The sequence below is a fragment of the Urocitellus parryii genome, chromosome 3, assembly GCF_045843805.1.
Source record: "Urocitellus parryii isolate mUroPar1 chromosome 3, mUroPar1.hap1, whole genome shotgun sequence".
Taxonomy (NCBI): domain Eukaryota; kingdom Metazoa; phylum Chordata; class Mammalia; order Rodentia; family Sciuridae; genus Urocitellus; species Urocitellus parryii.
The window spans coordinates 63,356,837-63,381,101 of NC_135533.1; the positions used below are offsets into that span (position 1 = coordinate 63,356,837).

Here is a 24,265-nt window from a genome sequence, read left to right on the forward strand (position 1 = left end):
TTTTTTTTTTTTGTGGTGCTGGGGATTGAACCCAGGGACTTGTGCATGTGAGGCAAGCACTTTGCCAACTGAGTTATATCCCCAGCCCCAAAAAAGATAAATTCTATAACCCCAACCTTCTCTCTTCTTTTTCTGGAATTGTGTTTCAACAATGAGAATGCCCCCACCTTTTTTTTTTTTTTTATTTTCAAATTTCATGGATGGCTTCCCCTCTGACTACAGGCTGGCTTATCTGTCCTCCATTCTCAAAAACAAACAGAAAACAAAACAAAACAACAGTCTTCAGTAGTAATTCACATTTCTCTTTTGCTATCTTACCAAACTTCATGAAAATCCAGACAAATTTCTTCCCAATACTTCACTCCCAATTACTCTGAAACACTAGAGTAATTACTCCATTCTGGTCCACCTTGCTGAATCTATTCTCAGGAAAGTAACCCAGTGAGGGCTGGGGTTGTGGCTCAGTGGCAGAGTGCTTGCCTCGCATATATGAGGCACGGTGTTCAATTCTCAGCACCATATTAAAAATAAGTAAACAAAATAAAGATATTCTGTCCATCTATAACTATATATAAATTTTTTAAAGTAAACCAATGAGTCCTAATAGACAAATACAATAAATTTTTACTTCATCCTGGAGTCTCTAAATAATTTCATTGTTATTCCTTGGACCCCTTTCTCAATTATTTGGACTTAATTTTTCTTGGACTTCTTTCTATATTTCTGCATTAACATCCCCTGAGATGAAGAGTATAAATCTGCATTTTTTAGAAAATTCTGCACTGCTAACACATCGAAAGATACAGAACCACTGGCCTAAGAGCTAAAGAAACATAGGAAAACAATTTGTTTAAATAACAATAATCTAGTCCTTCTAGAAACAAATAAATAAAATCTTAATATTCATTTGAAAACATTTGCCAATTTCCTCTTTTCATTATCTAATCATAAGATGAATATCAAGGTTGAATTAAGAGTTAGGGCATATTACAGTATTTAAAGCATCTTAATAGATTGGAGTAGTTTTAATTAAACTTACCAGGACAACCAGAGGGAGACAGAATATGTCATAATAGAAAAAGTACCACTAGAAAATTTTGTTTATTATAACCTTGGTCCTATTTTCACTGAGCAAAATGTTCAGGGACCTTCATTTACTGAGCAGATCCCCTTGGCTGGGCAGGTTGGGGAACAAGGAGACCACTGATTTCATTTACATGGGTCTCTCAGGAGGCTCCATGGGAGGTTGAGTTTTTGGGTTAAAAAGGTTTCTCCCATGAAATGTTCATTAACACTTGCACATATTTCAGCCCACTACAGGCTGAAATGAATGCTAATACAATGTTAAATGAATGTTTATCTTTTGCTTCTAAAATATTGTTTGGTTTTAGATTGCTTTATGAATAATCCAACAATGTTAGCAAGATAATCATCATATGGAGCCAGTTTCTGAGACCTAACTACAGCAAATGTAAAAAAAAAAATTGATTTAGCAGATAGATCTTAAAATATTAAGATACCTAAAAGCATTTGAAGACAGAAGTCCTAAAACTGAATTCTACCACTACCTCATGCTATACATATAGTGTTAGAATAGTGTTAGACAAGAAACTTTGACCTCTGAATTCTTAATTTATAAAATATGAATAAACATTTAATGTGTATACTTCATAGGACTTCTATAAGGACCTAATGTGAAAGATTATCAGAATCCTAACATATTTTAGTTTTATAGAGTTCACCTCTCCCCCCCAAAAAAATACCAAATTACAACTATACAAGTACAAAAGTCTGTTTTACTATCAAAGAGATGGTTGTAAGAGAAAAGCAGCTATAATTTTTTGTATTGATCTCTCAACTCTTCCTAAGATTAGTTGATGAAGCAGATCAAAAGATCTTAACAGCATAAATAAAAAATTTAAATAAATGCTGAAATTGAAAACAGAAAATATTGGGAGAAATAGTTTAGATAAAATACATAAAACATAAAGCAATAAAGTAAGTTATATTTGAGTTTCTAATCAACAGGTTATAAAAGAATTAAAATTTTAGTGTTCAACTATGTAAAAATCTGTATGCTCAGTTGCACAATAACATTTACTACAAATATTGAAAAGCAAAAATCACACTAAAAAAAAAGAAAAACACAGAAGATGTTCACTTCCTTTTTTTAAAATGAACCCTCAATTTTCAACTATAAACTGTTAAGTAATTTCTTTGAAAACATGTAACATAATAAACCATTCAATTTGCTTTTTTCCCACAGATTTTACATTTTTTTGAAAGAATCATGTTAATAACCTTGACACAAAGAATATTAAAACTTTAAAAATATTCAAACTCAAAAATGACAATTATTGCTACATCAAATATTTTATTTCATAGAATTTTTTAAAATGGTTAATTGATGTAGGATTTCATGAAAATTTCATAGCATTGAGAATATTCTATTAACTGAAAGAGCTGATTCCTAATCCTATGGATGAACAGTAGTTTACAGAATACTTGGACAAAATTTCTTCCTTGTTATGATCATATACTTGCTCAGGCCAAAAGACATATTTGTATAATAAGTAATAATGCAGATCTTGGAGTCAGAAACATCTGGATTCTTATTGCTCAAAAGATCCTCTTTTGTAGCAGGCACATCAGCATCACCTGGGAGCTTTTTAGAAATGTATCTCTGGTTCAGTCTGTTGAATAAAAATCTGCATTTTAACAGGAGCCACAGGTGATCGGCATGCCCATTAAAGTTTGTGAAGTGCTGTCATACATTACTTATTAGACACATTTCCTTGGGCACATTTCAGGAACCCTCAAAGGCCCTATTTACTCATCAAAAAATGAGGCTGATAATAGTTATCTAGACTATAATACTAGTGTGAAAAGTAATTAGATAATGTTTCTTAGTAATAAACACTTAGTAAAATCAAATTAATATTAAAATTCTAGTATCTAGCTTGGATTTGTATATTCATGATTTTTCACTATATTTAATATATAAAATTACACAGGTACAACATCAAGATAAATTAAAGCTCCTTGAATCCAGGTGTCTTCCTGAATATAAGCCTACAGAAAAAATAAAACTAAATTAATAATGCCATCTTGCATTCATTTGCAATATAATGTAGCACCTGTTTTACAATTGGCCTCAAAATGTTTCCCTACTAAATAATGTGTTTTCTATTTTTGTGGAATCAAAGAAGTTAAATAAAGAATTCAGTTTGAAAACAAACATGACTCTTTCTCCCAGACATAAAACTTAACAAATTCTAACCTTTATACCTTCTGTATTCTGCCATAATGAACTTAGGATAGTCACTGATCCCCCACAGATTTCAAATAATGCATGTCTTGAGCTTCAACTACAAATGACAAGAAGAAGTCACAAAAGGTTCCCACTATAATCCAATTGTGACAAAATACCTGCTATTTACAACCTTTTCCAAGAGATTATGATGTCCAGATTACCTGCTTCCTGTGTCTAGAGAAAAAAATAATTTAAGTTGATAAAAAGTAATATACATAGAAATATTTTCAGCTATCACCAGGATCACCGAAATATAAAGCACCTTATTTTTATTAAGTAATTTTTATTGCAAACATACATATCTCTAAGAGTTTTAAAATAATATTCATATTCCTAAAATTGAAGATAATAATGCTTTTAATTGTCTAGTTATGAAATTTTATCTTACTCAATTATGTATTTTTTAAATACAATGTTTCAAATTTTTGCAATACAACATGCCAAATATACCAACAGAGAGTGCTGCTACATTACAAAACCCTGGACACTTTAACAATCATTATAAAATAATCATAATTGCCTAAAACAGCAAGGAAATTTTTGAGGGCCAACATATGTATAAAATGTAACAAGCTAAAACTCTGAACTGTGAGTGAAAAGCAAACAGGAAATAAAGGGTAGTCTTGGAAGAAAGATCTGTCACAGTGCTGAGGTCTAAAGAATAACTCCAGGATTGTAGCTAACAAAACATTTGTGAAATTTTTATGAAAAAAATTAAAACTTTGTTGAATGACCTAAAAAATTGCTTAATGGAAAGAATATCCTGCTTATAAATAGAAAGACAAAATGTAATAAAGATAAAAATTCTTCCCAATTTGGTCTGAGTCAGTATGATCCCAATCAAAACCCCAATGGAGATTTTCCCAGATTTTCAGGCTCAATCTATAATAAAGATAAAATGTAAAAATTCAAGAATAGGCAAGAGGAGCTGGGGTCGCAGCTCAGTGGTAGAGCACTTGCCTAGCCTGTGTGAGTCACTGGGTTTAATCCTCAGCACCACAAATAAATAAAGAAACAAAGGTATTGTGTCCATCTACATCCAAAAAAACTTTAAAAAAAAGTTGAAAGTGGATCAAATACTTAAATATGAAAGATAAAACTTAGAACCATTGAGAATAAAATATTTTTAATTGTGTAATCAATAATTAATAATAATTAATAATTTAATAAGGGTAGGAAAGGATTAAAATTATATTTTTAGATATAATATCCCAAAATACTAATAATTAAAGAAAAGTTGGCTTTGACTGCATTAAAAATAAGAACTTATTAAAATACATGATAAAGACAGTGAAATAGCCAAAATTAGGAAAACATACTTGCCTTGTATATAACTAAAATGAGTTAACACTAATAACTCATAATCTACAAATCAATTATAAGAATAAAAATATGCAAAAGATATGAAAAGATATTTCACTGAAGATGAAGAGAAAGATGATCACATCACAGGATGATTTCCTTATTAGCAATTAACAGAGGTACCATTTTATATGTTTGCCTACAATTAATAAGTCTGACACTTTTACATTTGTCCAGAATATGGACTACTGGGAACTCATGTATTTCTAGTAGAAATCTAAATTGAAACAACTATTTTTGAAAACAATCATCACACTTTTTAAAGCTGACTTTGTGAATTCCCTATAATAATTCCACTGTCCTGTATTCTTGCACATGTGTACCAAGACACTGTTCAAGAAAATTCAGCAGCACTAGTCATAATAGCATCTATCTAGAAGCAACCCAAATAATATGTAAATACATAAATTGAGCTACATCCTCATAAAATAACATATACCTGTAAATATGATAGACATGGTTTTGTTAAACATATCTCTTAGATATGGTTTTGTTTTCCACAGCTTCAATTACACATGCTTAAGCATAGTCTGAAAATATTAAATGGAAAAATTCTAGTAATAAGTGATTCATAAATTTTAAATTGCATGCCAGTCTGAGTAGTATGATAAAATCTTGCCCCATTCTGCTCACGTCACAAATTACTCCTTTGCAGAGCATATCCACACTATATATATTATCTCCCTGTCACTTACTATGGTGCCAAGTCAGGTATCAAGTCAACTGTCAAAGTACTGCAAAGCTTTTGTTCAAATGAACTTTATGAGGTAGCCTAGTGCTACATCAACAACGTCTACTTCATTTTATCCCCTTGATATTACATCATCTGACATCACAAGAAGGAGTGTAAATACAGAATAATAGGATATTTGTGCAGAGAGAAAGGATAGTCACATAACCTTTATTACAATATATTGTTATCATTGTTCTATTTATTATTATTTATTGTTACTTTCTCTTCCAAATATTGTCATAAATAGGTATATATAGGAAAAAAAAACAGTACAGTCAGACCTCCACATCCACAGGTTCTGCATCCTCCATGCATATTGATAGACGACTATGAAGGGTTCAGTACTATCCTTGGTTTCAGACATCCACTGGGGGTCTATTCTAAGACCCCTCGTGGATAAGATAGGGTTACCATAAAATGAATTAAAGCTAAATGCAAGAATACAGATAAATCATACAAACATAATGTTGGTAAAGAAAAGTTGCCAAAGACTGCTTACAAAATGATACAATGTCTACAAAGCTCAAAAGTAAGCAAATAAAATATATCTTGTTTAGCAAAGAAGTTATGTGAGGTATGGCTATTTTTATAAAACAAAGAAATAATCAGTCAATTATCTAGTATATAGGCCACATCTGACCAGGAAGGAGGATGATGCAATGGGAGAGTACTAGAATTTAAGGGTGCTAATAATATCCTTGGTTTTATGTCCTATAATAAGATTTAAATGTGTTCATTATTATGCATAATGACTTACATATGCATAAATATACATACATATGAATTGAATATACTTTTCATATGTTATTAAAAAAATAGTACTATTATAAAAATAAACCACTATTTAGATAAAAGTTACCTGATTATTCTAGGTTCCCAAAGAAATCATGATCTTTCACTGTTTTATGAATGCATCACATGAGCACAATTACTAAAGTAAAGAAAGCACACCAAACAAAACCTCCGAATAAAGCATGAAAAATAAACAATAGGTAAGTGATAGTAAATAACAGAAGGAGCAGATCCAAATTAAACTCACCACCAGGGCTTTAGATCTGTTGCTTAGAAGTTTCTCAATATCCCTGGCTGCAATTTCCACCAGCTGGCGTGCATTATTTGGTTCCACAGTATACAAATCCTGGTATTTCTCATAAATCTGAGTGAAAGGAAAAGGAAGTTAATAAGAATAATAATTGCCTCTTGAGCTCATAAATTCCCATTAGAAGGTATTTAAAACTATAAACAAATGATTAAAAAGATCTACCCTTCTCTTTCTTCATTTGGATGATTTTGAAGTTTCGGTAAAAGAGGAAAACATAAATATAAATTTGCTATCAGACTACCAGCTTGCTAAAATAGTAGTTTATGTCATAGGTTGTAAAACAGCTTGTACCAAAATAGTTTGTATTTGCAATTTTGAGGTTTGAAGCTGTACCTGCCCACCCCCGCATCACAACCTGGTATTAACTGTCAATCACCTTTTACAAAAAAGGGTGGTCATGGTAGAAAATAGAGGGAGAGATGCAGCATGCAGGTCGAACCTGGAAGGAGTGTGTGGTAAACAAAGGTAGGAAAAAGGGTTATATCATAGAGAAGGTCCCTCCCTATAATGGAGCTAAACCATGCTGCTAAACCTTATGGAGATTCAGCCAGGTAACACAAGGAATTTCAGGGACAATTTACATGTAGACAAGTTGAAGGTTATTAAAATCTACAGTAAATGTTTGGTTAAAACTGTAATAATATCTTCAATTTTTATCAAATTAAATGTTTTCATGTGTTTTTTGAAATCACTAAATCAAACTATACCAAAATTAAGCTAAGTGACAGAGAAAAACTCAACTTTATTTCTGGTTCATCTCTAGGATTTCCCTAGAGTGACATAAGCTGCGCCTGGTTTACACAGCCTGTACACTCCCAGCAGGAGAGGAAGAATTAAAGCTGGGAAGGAGGCAGGGAGCAGTGGCAGTGTTTGTGGCTTGAATGTTGAGCTGAGAAGGAAATCCCTTATGCATGGAACAGATGGGGTGCACATGCATGACTAAACCATCTTTGAAAGCCAGGACCTGGCAGGTTTTTACTGTCTTATGAGAAGTGAATCCAGGCACACACCAAAGCCAGTTCAACCCTGCTTATTTCTGGCTCAGCTCCAGCAAATCTGCTTTACTACCAACAGGTTCTACAGCCCGGTCCCAGTGGAGCATGACTCTGCTGGTGAACACTGGCTTCAGTCATACACAAATGCCTATACTAACATTCATCCATCACATAGTACATTAGTTTTCCATGGACTTAAAACTTTTTTAAGGGAGTTATAGTTAATTGGCATTTAAAAAGTTCTCAATCACATTTTACTCCTAAAATTGATTGATTAATTTAAACTCTGAGATTTTCCCCATAGTCATTTGAACACCGGCCTTATTCATTTGAATTATCCAAGGCACATCAATTTAGTGACATAAAGATCCTATATTTGGTTTCCAGTGCATATCAATGGATTGCTTATGCTTTCACCAGGTGGATATGGGGGTCCTCTTCTCCATACCAAGCTTACCCATGAAGAAATCCCTCCAAGGAGAAGCTCTTTTTTCAGCCTCAGATGAGATTCAGGAATGAGAATTCTTGAATTGATTAAATGATTTGGGTTACAAGTAGATAAACCTCAACATCACTTGAATTTGATTCAGGATATTTAGTTCTTTGCAGTAAAACCAATAGAACTAATTGATGGGAAATGTACTGTGCTTTGTACCATTAATACCTTGTTCATTTCTCTACACGGTCTAACCTCCTTCCTGTGGTACAGAGAGAACAATGTGCTTCATAGCTGGTAAAGATTATTTCAGATGTACAATACATACTTCACGTTATAGACTACAGATAATGTCAGTTATTAAGTCACTCCAGGTGCCCAACACATTACTAAGTGGTTTAAAAATGAATGGAGTGTAAATCAATTTATCTCAAGTATATACATATCATCTAGAATATATACAAAATGTTCCCTCAAATTATATTTCCATTATAATTTTAAAATAATTAACAAATACTGAGGTGTGGTTTTGAATGTCCCCCAAATATGCTAAAATCTAAGTCCCCAGGGTGGTGAAAGCTTTGGGAAATGGAGCCTAGTGGAAGGTACTCAGGTCATTGGAAATGTGCCCTAAAAGGGTATTGTGGGACCATGATGCCCTGCCTCTTTTTTTCTTTTGCTTCCTGGTAATTAGTTTAGCAGTTTTGCTCTACCACACACTACCATCTTGATGTGCTGCCTGACCATAGGCCCAAGCTATGGGGCCAATTGATCATAGACTGGAACCTCCAAATCCGTAAGTTAAAATATAAACCTTTTCTCTTTATAAGTTAATCATCACAACTATTTCACTATAATGATAGAGAACTGACTAATAAAAAGAGAGAAATATAAACTCTGTCTCACAAATAAGTCCTAAACAGATGAAGTCAAGAAAGTCTAGAACCCAAGAATAAATATCTGGCTTTATATCTTTCATATATAAAACTGCAATTGGAATGTTTTCTTTGATAAGAAAAATGAGTTAAAACTATGTACCCACCTCACCAAAAGAACTAGCTCTCACTTTTTCGCTTTAAAAAACACAATATTCTTTGTTGTTGTATGAACACTTATGAAGTCTCTCGAAAAGTTTTCAGATAAATACTTAGTAAACAATTTTCAAAGTAGAAATTTTCACATAGATTTTTAATATGATGATACATTTCAAAACATAAATATACTTCTATTTTCATCACTGAAATAAGCCACAATTCCACAATATTTAATATATTAGAATATTAATATTAAAAAGCACAGTCTAAAGTATCTCTCTTTGTGTGATTACCTGCTTTGTATTTTTACCCAATTATTTCGTGAAGGAAAAATAGCATGTTAGAAATAATATGAGTTTTTAGCACCAGACAGCACACCATTCAAATCATGTCAGCTTCTCACATGCTACATGATATTGGCCTTTCTACTAAAAAGAATGTGGCATAAAGACAAAATTCAGGATGGGATATTTTCCCTACTGAGTGATACACTAATGTGCTTTAGTTTTTCTCCAATGTGAGTCCTATTATTATTCTATACACAGTCTTCACAAAAAAAGAATGCTTGTCACCTGTACATTCTCTCAGAATCTTAACTGACTTTAATGATCTTTCACTGCTACATTCAAAGACTAAGTTTCACTGCAAACAGAACACATTATAGTTCTTGCCTTTTTCACAGGTAACTTCTTTCAAATCACTTTCCTCTAAATTAAGTCCATAGTTCCCAGATAATCTTCAAAATAATACACTTAAAAATAACCTCAAATGTACTAACTACAAAGTGACACCAGTCATTGATATAATTGCTTAACAAAATTCATAAAGAATCATTATACAAACTATAAAACTTTCCCAAAGATACTAACTGAAAACCTAAATATGTCTCCAAGTTTTAGATCGCCCCCTAGATTATTATTAGCAACTAATTTTAGGCATCCAGTTTATACCATTTCTAGGTGTTTTATTCTATTATTCCCTTTCAGAATGCTGAAAATAATTTAAAAATTAAAAGAATTAGCTAACTAACAAATTAGGTTAGTTATGGTTTTGGAATATCAGACGGGGGGAGTTTGAGTCCCTAAGAGAGCAAAACCACTGCCCAGAGCAGCAGAAGATGAAAGGTAACCTGGTATGAATTAGAAGTGAGTCTGAAAAGCCACTCTACACTTTGGAGCTCCATTGACTCATCAGATGTAATTTCAGAGGAAAACCCCTTAACATAAGTGAGAAAATCCCTGAGAGTTAAGAGTGAACACCTTCGTAAAGATAGTCTCAGTGCAGGATCAAGGGAACTCCAATGCAGAGGTTGATGGGAAGAAAAGGTCCAGCTAAAGGATGATGGTGAACCACCTAGAACAAAGGGACTCTATGTAGCTGGAGGAGAGGGGCCAAGTCTTTGGTGCCACGAGTTTTCAGTATCTATGTCAAGAGAACAAAAGAAAGCAAATATCCCAGAGCTTACATCCCCTCACATCTAGACCTCAAGGAGCAAAGTCAAGAACATTAGAGAATATTGCAAAGTGGTTGGAACTTGGAATTTATTAAATTACCATAAAAGGTTGTTTTGGACTGGAAAAGATCAACCATCAAGTGGTAAGATTAATCACCCCTCTCACCTTTTTGTGAGAGATAATGGCAACTTATAAGCAAGTGAAGTTCCCTAAAGAGATACACTCTAGTTTCTACATATTGTAACTTAGGCATATAAACTTTGACAACCCTAAATCAATATGTGTGTGTTTCTTTCCCTTTCATGGAACCTGTCCTGGACAGGCAATCAGGATTTCTTTCATGCCCAGCCATCTTACTTTGGAAAGTTTCCCCTCAGGGTGTTCCCAGTAAAAAAGGAGGCCAAGAACTTCCTTACACATACTTCATGATATTCTGATGTGTAGCTTTGCCCGTTGGTCCCTAACTAATTGCCAGAACTTATAACAGACCTAGGAGATGCTGACTACTAAGTCAATATTGCTTATGAGAAGCTAAGGAAAAAAGATCTGTGTAAACAATAATATCACACTGAGCCAAACAGATTTCTCACCATAGGACAGCAGTTGTACAGAATAGTGTAAATCCAGGGCATTAACAGCAATGAAAAGATTATCTGGAGGAAAAGAGTATTCAGATATATTGAGCAACAGAAATTATGGCTGTGGTCAGCAGAACAATAGCCTCCCAGAGATCTTAATCCTCAGAACCCGAGTGAATATGTTGTTATATCACAAAAGAGAACTCAGTTTGCTGATGGATTAAGTTTGCTAATCAGATGAATCCGAAAGATCCTTAAAAGTGGAAGAGGAAGGTGTGACTAAGGAAGGAAACCAGACATGGAGGAAAGAGAAGAAATCTCCCTAACACTGCTGGCTTTGAAGATGGAAGAGTAATAAACCAAGGGAAAGACATGTGAAAATTGTAAAATAATGGATCTGCTTGTTTAAGCCAAGAAATTTATGGTAATTTGTCACAGTAGCAATAGAATTCTAACACAATGAATTAGTCATAGCCAGAAGCTCCCTGCTCAGAGTCCACAATAAAAATCCGCCTCTGGGGCTGCCTTGCTCTGGACATCCTTCCACTAACCAAACTATGATGAAAATACTCTTGAGTTCTTGACTTAAATTTGCTACATTTTTGAAGTATTTCTACAATAAACTTCCTGAGTGATTCACTGTGCCTTAAATTAGAAACTTAAGAAAGACCCCATGTTTCCAAATTGCGACTAACAGTAGTCTTACTGTGCAATTTTTTTCATTAGTCATAGATTCTGATGAACATGAAAGATGAACTCTATTGTGAGAAATGTTCATTTTCCTTTAGGCTTTAGGCAGTAATGAAATTAGTTCACGGACACACATTATGACCTTCATTATTGTGTGAAGTTCTAAGAAGAAAGTCTAGACAGGAAACCTAAAAATACCTAAATGGACATGCATATGTTGTATAAAATTATAGATGAACCAGATAAGTAAATACGGTTTCGCCTCACAATAATCAGAGTGGGATAAAGAGAAAGTATTACATGACCTCACCCTACCCCCACCATTCTTACTTCACAATCTTGACTGGCTAATAGGACTAAATGTAAGAATCTTTAATACTAACTCAAGCAGGGAAAGAGGTGCATTGTCTCCTTGACTGCTTTAGACACCCATGAAATAAGTTTCATTAATTGGAATTGAATTTTACAATGTGAGATGGCTTGTAGATCATGTTAGGGCTTTTGTTTTTGTTTTTATTAAATACTCTTTGAACTACTTGTTCCCTGTAAACTGAGAATATCTTATTTCTAAAAGGTATATTAACACAAAAGAATAATATAATGTTCTTTCTTGATTACTATCAAGGATCACACTTCCCTTGACTGAAGAAATTTTACAATCGGTCAAAATAGAATAAAAATTTTCATTATACTTATCCTGAGTCTCATCATAGTCAAAGATGGACAACCTAGGGAAATGTTGAAATAGGTGAATATTCCCTCATCTGAGTAGCCAGTGATTGCATATTTGAATTGATGATAGAATATATTTTACAAACAACAAACAATTAAAAAAAACCTCTCTTTCCTTTTATAAAAATTAGCTGAGTTTAAAAATCACACAATATACTCGAAGTAATCCCTGATCTCATCAACCTTTCCCATGTTCCCCTCTGATTAAAAGAGAAAATGATGCAATCCCAGAAATAAAAGTCAAGCTTTTAAAACATCTTACTCTTTAGTACTCTTTGGTATATTGTCTGTTGGGATAATCTCCACTGGGTAAAGACCTAAGGTAAATATCAACTGATGAAATACATTTAAGCAACATAGATTTTTTTAAATTTATGAAGCTATACATATTCCTTTTACAAAAACCATGGCCTTTCGTTAATATCAGTTTTAAAAGGGTATATCTGATTCACTTCTTTTACATAAATTAGAACCCGTTTCAACCTATGGGATTTTTATGACTTGAAATTTTCAATTTTGCTATTCTTAAGCATTTTCAAATATAATCTAATCTAAGTTATGTAAGTGTTGTATTTATTATATATTTTTATTGTTCTTAATCAGAATCAGATTTCGAGAGGAAAAGATTTTGTTCTGTTCTTGGTACATGTACAGTACGTGGCATAATAAATATTGATTGTATAAATTAGTGAATAGATATCGATACTGGGTACTATGTCAGGTTTCACTGGGAATGTGAATACTGACTTATAACAACTTCCTTATAATTTATAATCAAAATGAACCTAAAAATAATAGCAAGGATAAGTAATGTGCTATGCACTTATATAATGGAATACAAATACAATACTTAAACAAAAATTAAAATAATGGAATATATACATACAAAAAAGGATATTATTGTTCCAATATAGAGATACAGAAAGTTATAATCTCATAATTCAGAAAAGGTACAAATCATATAGGCTATGAAAGTCAAAAGATGGGATTATAGTCACACTTTGGAGGAAATGTGTGCTTAAACAAGGGATGAAAGAGATCATAGCACACATGATACAAGGAATTATTGGAAAATGAAAACTGAAAAACAAATTGGAGCATGATTATGGAGAGATATGGAAGTCAGGATATTGGTTTATACCTTAAACTGTAGTCAACTTAAAATATTTTAGGTTAATAATACCTAGCCCAGAATTTCTAGAGCCTATCACAGTGGTTTGTACACAGGAAGAACTCAAAATACAAACTATAAAATATAAAATGCACACACACACAATTAGGTGCACCCAAGAGTACATATATAACTTCATCATGTCATCATATTTATAGTGCATACTTTTCCAATGATGACTTCACACTGTCATTCTCCTAGCCATTCCCTTTTATCTACTTGATATGCTACAGCTTCATAGTTGGGATGGGGTCATCACACTTCAAATGGGACATTATCTTGAGAAAAGATTCAGGAAGAATGAAGTCAAAGCTGGTGAACCTCTTGCCAGTTGCCAGTTGCCCAAGTTCCTACTAATAAGAACATAATGGTGACACTCATAAGCAATATATTAAAGTGATATGAAGGAAAAGGATAAATGACTATTGTAAAAATGCTTGTTAATGCAAAACAACAGATGATTACATTGAACCAGAAAAGCAGGTTGTTCCTGGAATAGAAAAATTAAACTACAACAAAGACTAAATACAAAAATTATTCATAGCAAGAATTTCTCAGTTTGGAGGATGGTGAAATTTCACATATAAAGTAAACTGTAAGTTGTTTTGTTGTTGTTTTTGTTGTTGTTGTTTTGCGGTTCTGGGGATCAAACCCAGGGTTTTGTGTATGCAAGGCAGGCACTCTACCAACTGAGCTATATCCCCAGCCCCTGTAAGTTCATTTTAATAACACTAAGATTCAAGAAAAGAAAAAAAATTATATAAATATATATACTTATTATATATATATATATACACACACACATATATAATATATAGTAAAGGCTATTTGCTTTTTTAATTCCAGAGAAAATTTATTAACCCACTCTCTTTCCCTGTCCATATCTAAACCCATATACAAATTGTGAATTGAGTATGTATTTTAACCATAAAATCTATATGCAATGAAAAGTGGAAGAGATCACACTATATTCTATCAAAATTAAATTAAAATATAACTAACTATAGACTGAGTAAGCCACCTTGTTTAATGTCTCTAACCCTAAATGACCTAAATTCATTTTCTTGCCAATAAAAGAATTTTAAAAAGCAATCTTGTTTAATCTGCCCTTCACTATCATACCTTATTAACACAGGACTATCGATGCTGATACATAATAACACACTTATTCTTACTTCAAACCCTTCAATCCTTCTAAAACAGTTGTTCAACCTCAGTACCATTGACACTTTTTACCAGATAAGACTTTGTTGTGGGAGAATGCTCTGTGCACTGCAGGACATCTAATAGCACCACTGTCCTTTGTAAGTAGACCCACATAGCAAGCCCTCTTCCCCACATTATAACTGTCATAAATGCTTCCCAGCACTGCCCAACATCTTCCAAGGAGCAAAACTCACTGGCTTGGAACCACTGTGCTAGATATATACTTGCAATACTAATAAATAAGAATTCCATTTTCAACTACTAGCACAACTTAAGAAAATATAAATTAATGTTTGATAATAGAAGAGAATGGTAAGGTAAAAATAAAAATTTTTAATATATGTTAATAAAATGTTGAAAGTAGCCGGTAAGATGACAATTGCCCTTAAAGTTCATTCTGTATCTTTGAAAATGAACAGAATTTACCACTGTTTATAAAAAAAAAAAAAAAAAAAAAGCTTCTCAAATCTCTCTTTTAGGGAGGGAAGTGAAAAAAATACATATTCTTTACTGAAAGTACATTTTTGCAATCAAAATAGATTTCTTTTTACTTCAAAGAGACAGAAAGAGATCAAAAGGGTGAGATGATCACAAATTGCCTATATAATTATGGTGATGGAGTTACAACATTTCATTGTTGAGGAAAGCAAGGCAATTCTGAAAAAGAATGAAAAATGAAAATATCATAAATAGCAATATTTGTTTATCAGAAGTAAAAAGCATGCAACTTTTCCAAAGCATCTATTAATGCTTCCCCATTTTATCTTTTGTTTCCTTATACCCTTAAAACATTTCTGTGAGGAAGGCAGTGTTGCTGTTGATCTCATGTGAAGAGCAGATAAAGGAAATTCTAATACCATGTAGCTACTTAGTAACTTTCCTGGGACCGGAAGATTCCTCATCTTGCTTGTTGCTGTGCTGATTCCCTAATCAAAATCACAAATTAATTATGTTCTGCATTTGAGTGTCTTCTTTTGTAAATATACTAGTATATTTAACTATCACCTACAAAATGAATACTCTATTTACATAAGATAATGTGCCCACTATTTCAAAGAAAAAGCATCAGGGTTAGTTAGAAACTATCATAACTCAAACTATTTATCTAAATACTAACTTAAACTATTTATCTAAATACTGGGGATGTGGCTCAAGTGGTAATGTGCTTGCCTGGCAGGCGTGGGGCGCTGGGTTCGATCCTCAGTACCACATAAAAATTTAAAAAAAAAAAAAAAAAGATGTTGTGTCCACCGAAAACTGAAAAATAAATATTAAAAAATTCCCTCTCTCTATGCTCTCTCTTTTCTCTCTCTCTCTAAAAAATAAAAATAAAAATAAATAAATACTAACTTATTTGAGAATACTAATGAATGCTCAATATTTAGACACATTCTGCATTTATATCTTTGAGTAGCATATTAAAATATAAAGTATTGATTTTGACATAACTTTAACTTAGGAAATCTTAACAATGAATCAGAGTTCTGGGGTGGTGCCATTGCAGAATAGTTCCATCTTTAAAAATCAAATTTCAAAAATAATAATAATCTACATATTTTAAAAATATATTTGCATATTTTATACTAAAGTTTTAGAAATTAAGATAAAATTTAAATTTAAGAAGTAAGCCTTATAACAACAATGCGACATGGATTATTTTGACTTTCTTAGATAATTAGGGGGACACAATAATATGTTAGTAAAAAAAAAATTGGGATTCCCCTTAATTGTCAGAAGATAACACAGCATTCTAAATGTTACAGAAGGGAAGTAGGGAGCAATGTCAGACATTGTGGGTGAATACTTCAAAATGCATATTGTTACCACTAGAAGAATACATGTACACACACACACACACACACACACACACACACACACCACAGTCTGAGTCCAAAGTCCTACAACCCAAAAGGAAAAGCCTAGAGGGATCTGAAAGAGAAGACAAGAAAAGGATCAGGGAGGAAAATGTATCATAGAGGCCCACTGAGTAGAGGGCCAAAGAGTACAAATAGCTGTGGATCCCACAAGGAAGTATAGAAGACACAGAGCTTTTAAGGCCTTCCCTGTCCCTATCCCCAGGGCCAGGGCTAGGGAGAAGAAGTGAGTTGCCAATGGCACAAAATGTAAGCAGATCCTTACTCTTTCTGGATCAGGCATGTTAATGAGCTTCAGAGCAAATGCCTCTCCAAATTTTGTACCCCAGTCACTTCACTTAGCTCAGGTAATACAGATCCTGCTGGGATTCCCTCCCTACCCTTTCCCTGCAGGGAAAACAAGCCTATTTGGAATGAAGAGAGACTTGACCTCTTTAAAAATAAAGCCGTCATTCCTGCTTCCTAATACCAAACATGCTCCCCTTAGAGATGAAAGAGTTAATAAAGAGTTAAGTGATCAAAGGCAATGACAATTATGGAAGCCTTCCTTCTGTTATAAAGAGAAGGCTAGGAGAGAAGTCCTAAAGGGGCCTGAGGTCCTTATAGAATGCTTACATTATTGCAGTTACTTGTCCCCAGGGCAGGGCCAATCAAATGTAGTGACTGAGGATTTTGACATATTTGCAGAGTTCTGCTAGATTCAGAAGTACACTGCACAGGGCTGGGATTGTGGCTCAGTGGCAGAGCACTTGCCTAGCATGTTGAGGTACTGGGTTCGATTCTCAGCACCACATATCAATAAATAAAATAAAGGCTCATTGACAACTAAAAAAAAAGAAAAGAAAAAGTACATTGCCCAGAAAAAGACAATCGTTTCTACTCATCAACTTTTTGTTTGAAAATCTTTTTCTGAAGCAAATTCTCATTACTATATAGTACCCACTAGTTTAGAATATTTGATGAATCTGATATTGGTCAAAATTTGGTTATATTTTTAAGGGGATATATTTTCTTAACAAATTAAACACTGGTTGATGGCCAAACACTAAAACCATTGTTTTCAAGAATATTACAAACACTTTAATATTTAAAATGTTATTTATTTATAAACATGTTATTGGCCTCTCCCTTTCCATTTACTAGCATGGGAGCTACAAGGATGTGTGTGTGTGTGTATGTGTGTGTGTGTGTAGAAATAATAAAATATCCTATAACTCAGATTGTTTAAGAACGTTTTCCAAAATCTGGAGATACATTTCAATTTTTAATTTTTTTAATATTATTTTAGTTAGTAGTAGACTTTTATTTTACTTATTTATATGTGGTGCTGAGAATCAAACCCAGTGCCTTACACATGCTAGGCAAGCACTCTGCCACTGAGCCACAACCCCAGTCACTCAATTTTTTATTGATCTATAATCTTTAAAATTTATAAATAAAGCTTCAATTCTATATTAACAAAGCACTAATACATTTTAGATACAGCACTTACACAAAAGTAATATTCAGATAATAATACGAATCAATGGAAGATTGCTTAATCTCCCCACTATTTGTTCTGCCCCTTCCATTGTGGAAGAATTTTCATTGGACACATTACTGTAAAGACCTTCCTTCTTTGTCACCTGTCTAGGTTTATGAGACCACATGACTAAGCTCTCATTACTGCAATGTGTGTAAACATCTTATACTGCCTGGGTATCTGCTCTCCTACTCTGTCTTCCTTTACCTAATGGCTGGGAAATAAGAGCAACTGAAGGGATCACCTTAGACTAGAAATGGAAATCCCAAGCTGAGAGGATCTCAGGGACTCCCAACTAACCATACTCCGCTCACCTCTAGACTGCAATGTGGGAGAAAAGTGTGTACTGATCTTTTCTGTGTCACATCAACTCAGCCTGTACCCCACTAGTACAATATGATACATTTAACTAATTCAACAAATGAATGATATTTGCAGAGTTATGTTTATATGTCAGTTTGTGGTTTATATGGATTGTATCATCATTCCAACAACTCCATAACATTACCTTGGCCAAATTATAAAGCTAACAATTGACAGAACCAATTGATGGACATATGTGCTCCAAATGATTACATAATGGAATAATAATTCAATAAGAGATATTTTAAAACTTTAATGTATTAGGGTCAGCAATAATTCTTAAGTCTCCTCACTCTTGATTCCTAACAGAAGGTAGGCAAGAAACCTATGTAAAATCCACATCTGTTAAGAGTATTGAATGCATTCAATAACATTAATCAACTTTCCCCAGACTGATATTTTATGACCCCATTAAGCAATTTTCATAAAACTACAAGGATGCATTATTTTAGCAATGTGGCTCATTACATTGGTTCTTGGCCTTCATGTAAAACTGACTTTACCTGTGAAGCCAGTAAAATTAATTATGTTAATTGATTTGTGAAGAAACAAAATTTCTACAATATTAACTTTGGTCCAGGGACCTATTTAATTCCTCCCCTCCTTCAACTTCTGGTCCTCAGCATGCATTCAACACTTCTGATGTCTGTCGCTCAGTGTCAGTGTCTGTCATACATGAGAACCCAAGTTTGGTCGCCAGCACTTCAAAAATAAATAAACAAAACTCCACAACAATGCCCCCAAACTTAGCTCAAAGTTCATTCTCAACAATGTTATCTTTCAAGCGGTTTTTGCCTCAAGTTTACACGGCTTAAAAAATGTATTCCTTTTGCCCAAATCATGGACCTTCTCTCTAGGAAAAGTTAGGAAGCAATGGGATCACTTATCCTGTAAGAGGATGCTCTCCATGTGCCCTAATACCTGAATTCTGCTCAGTCTCCAGTGCAGACACACACACACACACACACACACACACACACACAACAGAAGAGAGAGAGGAAGAGAGAGAGAACTTCCCTAACATGTCATTCTCTTACACATACTACATCTGCCACTACATTGAGGTACGTTCCTCATAAACAAAAAATTATGGGGATTTTCATCTTTTCCATCTACTTTTTTATCCTAATTCAGACAAAGTCATTAATTCATACAATTTTACAGTCTTCTAAGCCATCTATACTTCCTAAGACCTAATGGAAACTCGGTGAAATTTTTTTACTTAATGTTTTATTGCAAAACACAGATTTGGCAATAGAAGATTCATATCATAACACGAAATAAGATAACGAGGTCAGCCAAGCAAGTGGTTTTTGAGGCTAGAGAGGCACTGAATAGGTTTCCAAGAGCTTATTTTTAATCTCAATCTGTCAATAAAAAGCATCATGTAACTTAAAACCAGAATCTGTCATTTGTCATTTTTTCTCTCCTTGTGGTTGAATGAAAGCCCTTAGTCAATTTAAACAGTATTTAAATGAAAATTAATAAATAATATTTGCTGGAACATCCACAAATCCCATTGCTCAGTCTCACTTATATGCTGCACACTTTCTCAGTGTAGCATATCTTCTCCAGGGAATCACTACAGATTCCTACTGTCAATTTACAATAGCTTTCAGGCATCTTTTCACCCCAAGCACTGGGGATTTTTGATGAGCTGTGTCAGTTCGCTGAGAAAAGAAACTGTTTCTTTGTCTACTCTTGGTAGCCTGCACAGTGCCTGGAACACATTATGTGCTCAATGAGGATTGATTAGAATTAAATCTCATCACTGGTGTTCACAAGAAATACCCTTCATTTCCAAATGCATTCCTTATCTCACAGATACAGACTTAGTACCCTTATGTAAAAGATTTGAGACCACAAATTCTTTGGATTTGAAATCTCTTCTGAACAATTTGCTTATATATATATATATATATACACACACACACACACACACACACACACACACACACACACACACGAGCTGTCTCGGGAATGAGACCCAAGTCTAAATATGCTCAACCTAATATTAGTTTTAATGAAAACTCTCTTGTAGAATACAATTATGGCATTTGCAATAAATGGATGGAGTTGAAGAATATCATGCTAAGCAAAGTAAGCCAACCCTCCCCCCCCAAAAAAAAAACAAAGGTCAAATATTCTCTCTGATAAGTGGATGCTAACCCATAAAGGGGTGGGCGGGCATGGGGAGAATGGAGGAACTTTGGGCAAAGGGGAGGGAGGAAAGGGGTGGGGGTATGGGGATAGGAAAGATGGTGAAATGAGATGAACATCATTACCTAGGTACATGTATGACTGCACATATGGTGGGACTCTACATCAAGTACAACCAGAGAAATGAAAAGTTGTGCGCCATTTCTGTACAATGAATCAAAATTCATTCTGTTAACATGTATAACTAATTGGAACAAATAAAAAAACTCTTCTGTTTTTAATTCTATAATTGTTTCATAAAGAGGTTCAGAAGAAATTTTAAAGTCTTATACTTAACTTATCAATATGTTTCCATTTCTCTCAGAGAGGAATATTCACATGCAAGGTGAATGTTCCTAATCTAAAAACATGAAATCCAAAATGCTCCAAAATTGGAAATTTTCTGATTACCCAACAATGCTACAAATATAAAATTCCACACTTGACACCATGAGCTAGGTCACAGTCAAAACATATACCATTTCACTTAATCAACCCACCACATTTTAAAATATAAACAGGGTCTTTGTATCACTAAGAACACAAGGTGAGAGTACATGTAACAAAAAGTTATTACATGACTTACACTGAAATTGAATTTGTGAGACCCCATACAAATGACATTTAACTTTGATTAATCTTACAGAATATATATATAAATGCTCTAACCCATGAAAAATAATCTAAGATTCTATAAAATATTTATACCACATATTCATGTCCTTTTCAAAAAAAACTTTAAAGTAACTTTCACAACCAGTTTAGAAATCATAAGAAAAAAATCACCTTTTATTGTATCTCCATTTCTTGCACCAAAATCTTTATTAGCAATCTCAATTGATCATTCCAATCTCTGGACATGGTTATAAACACTTTTCATTTTTTTTAAATAAAATATATCCTCAAAGAACAAAGATGAGTTTCCATTGAGGATATTCAAAAGAACCATTATAGAATTGGAAGTCATCACTATCTAAGAAATATATTCTGAGAAATGGAAACACCGTGGTAACATGCACATGGCACCCAACTATGAATATTGGTACATACACAAATCAGGAACTCATCTAAGTGAGAGATGGTGTAAACTGTAAAACTGGTATAAACTGTAAAGTGTGGTGAGTTTCATTAACTGTTAGGGGTGGCACTCTTGTTCAAAATAACTAACAGTAGCAAGGGTTTCTCTCAGAATGTCACTTCTAGATCCACAGGAAAAATCATATTCTATCTATAACATAGATACACACTTTCTTAGAAAACAGAAGGACATTCAAATTAGCAAGTTCCTTTGATGGTTTTTACTCACATCAACAAGCTGATTGACTCCACTTGCTGTTTTTGCCAGTGTGACAAGGTCTTCCTGCATCTTGTCAACCCATGACTTGATACTGTAGAAATCAGAAAGAAAAATATTCTATTACATCTTTGGCAAATCAAGGTCACATGGTGATATTTTATATCTATGCTTCAGATAATTCATAAATTGTCCTTAGATCTTTCTTCTCCCTCCTAGCTCCCACATGTCCACCCTCCCATTCCACCTTCCAATTTCAAAGCAGTCAACCTTTAGATACAAATGTTTAGGATGCTAAAACATCCACAAATCCAAAAGAGGAAAAATGACATGGATGTCTTCTATGATTTGAAGGCAAACATTTGCTTATTTTTCTTAAAATTTAATAAATATATTACTAAGTAGAACATTCTAAATTACAAATGCTGTATTTTTGCATACAAGTCCGCTGAATATAATAGTGAGAGTATAATAAATGCAGACTATTTGAAAAATGGAAGAATAATCCCACCAGAGATAATGGCTCTAATTCTTTTATTTAGTTGTTTCATTTATACCATATGATAAATACAAACATATGCTGACACAAATATTCTATAAACATATCCTTTTTAATGACTACTTAACTCCACATTCTATACTATGCTCGACAATTCTTTTTTTTTAAAAAAAAGTCATCAGTCATCTGTTTTTAACCACTACAAATCATACTGCAATATTTTAGTGGACAATTTTAAATGCACTTTATTTCTTTAGCTAGACACTTAGATATGAATTCTGGATCAAAGTTTAAATTTTAAAGCAATGGTCTTAATCATTAAAATTATGATCAAAAGATTTAAGTTCAAGTCCTTTCTTTAGATTAATGCAAAGAAAATCTTAAAGTATAAGCTATGGTTTCAGGGCATTTTAGGAAAACCTAAATACATCTTCTATCTCAGTTATTTCTGGCATTCAAAACAGTACCAAATACCACACAATTTTTCTGATTCATATCAATATAATTTTCAGTTTCCTCATCTATTTCATTTATTCATCCTCATAGTCACAGTGGCCTGAAATCACACCTACCGGGGAAGTTGAGGCAGAAGGATCACAAGTTCAAGGCTAGCTGGACACCTTAGTGCAACTATGTCTCAAAAGCAATAAAAACAGAAGGGCTGGAGATGTAGCTCAGCAGTAAAATAAATAAATAAATAAATAATCTATGATTTTTTTCTCTCCAGGCAATTATATGGAAACATAAGTAATCTGATAAAATGATGAGATGTTTACTTTGAATATGAGCTTTACTCTACATACGTATGATCTAAATCATGGAAACTTAGTTTTATATGTCTTTTCTTCCTTAGATAACACAGAAGAATTCCAGTAGTACATCATGGTCACCAATTTTTTTTCAGCTAAACACACATGTAATATAATAAACAATAAATGTGAAATACAAATATAACATGGAAAAGGGATTTAAGTGAGGTTTAAGAGAACATATAAAAGAATAATGAGCTGACAAACTAAAGAGGAAGAAGGGAAACTAGAAAGTCAGTCATAAAAATGGATGAAGTGCTAGAGAGTAAAACACAGAGGCATGATTTATGTGTAAAACAAACTTAGTAAATAAAATAAATTAGCACTAGGAACACTTTAGCACAAACAAAAATAAAGGATAACATTTATTGAACCATGCTTTATGAATAGGATTGAAGAAAGGTAAATGAATATCAAGAAACAAAATCAAATAGAAATTTATAGGGTAATTAAAATGAACAGTGCACATAATGTCATCCGGATAGTACAGTTTGTGCTATTTATGAGCTGGTGCATACATCTGAACAACATTATAAGCAACAACCAATCAATATTCTTAGTATTGCTATTAGGGAATTACAATTATGCCCTAGTTTTACATCGAGAACAAAAAAAAAATACAGTAGAGTATAGGAAGAGCAAAGAACATTGGTACTATTTTCTAATTCAGATCAGACTATCTTGTTGCTTTAAGCAGTTACTGAGTAAGTCATGGAACAGGGAAAAACTGAATCATCTCTTCTCAAATAAACTATCAACACTGACAAAAAGCAAGAAGTGTTATACATCCCTTTAGCTGGGAAACTGAGAGACGAATATATCTAATGACTAAATTCTGATTTTTGCCCAACTAATCTAAAATATGCACTCTCTCCTGACACCTGTGGGCACTGTCGCTA

The 24,265-nt window shown here is 33.3% G+C and overlaps 1 protein-coding gene across 3 annotated transcripts in view; it reads right to left on the bottom strand.

Moving 5' to 3' along the window:
* The window catches only part of Cacna2d1 (calcium voltage-gated channel auxiliary subunit alpha2delta 1), a 372,350-nt gene extending 350,201 nt beyond the window's left edge, over positions 1–22,149 (bottom strand). For all 3 annotated transcript variants that reach the window (XM_026384957.2, XM_026384956.2, XM_026384954.2), the window contains exons 1-2: positions 22,071–22,149; positions 6,448–6,564 (exon numbers count right to left, since the gene is read on the bottom strand). In XM_026384957.2, coding sequence (XP_026240742.2) covers positions 6,448–6,564; positions 22,071–22,130 — 177 coding nt within the window. In that variant the 5' untranslated portion in view covers positions 22,131–22,149. The remainder of the gene's footprint in view (positions 1–6,447; positions 6,565–22,070) is intronic.
* Positions 22,150–24,265: the final 2,116 nt, after the last annotated feature.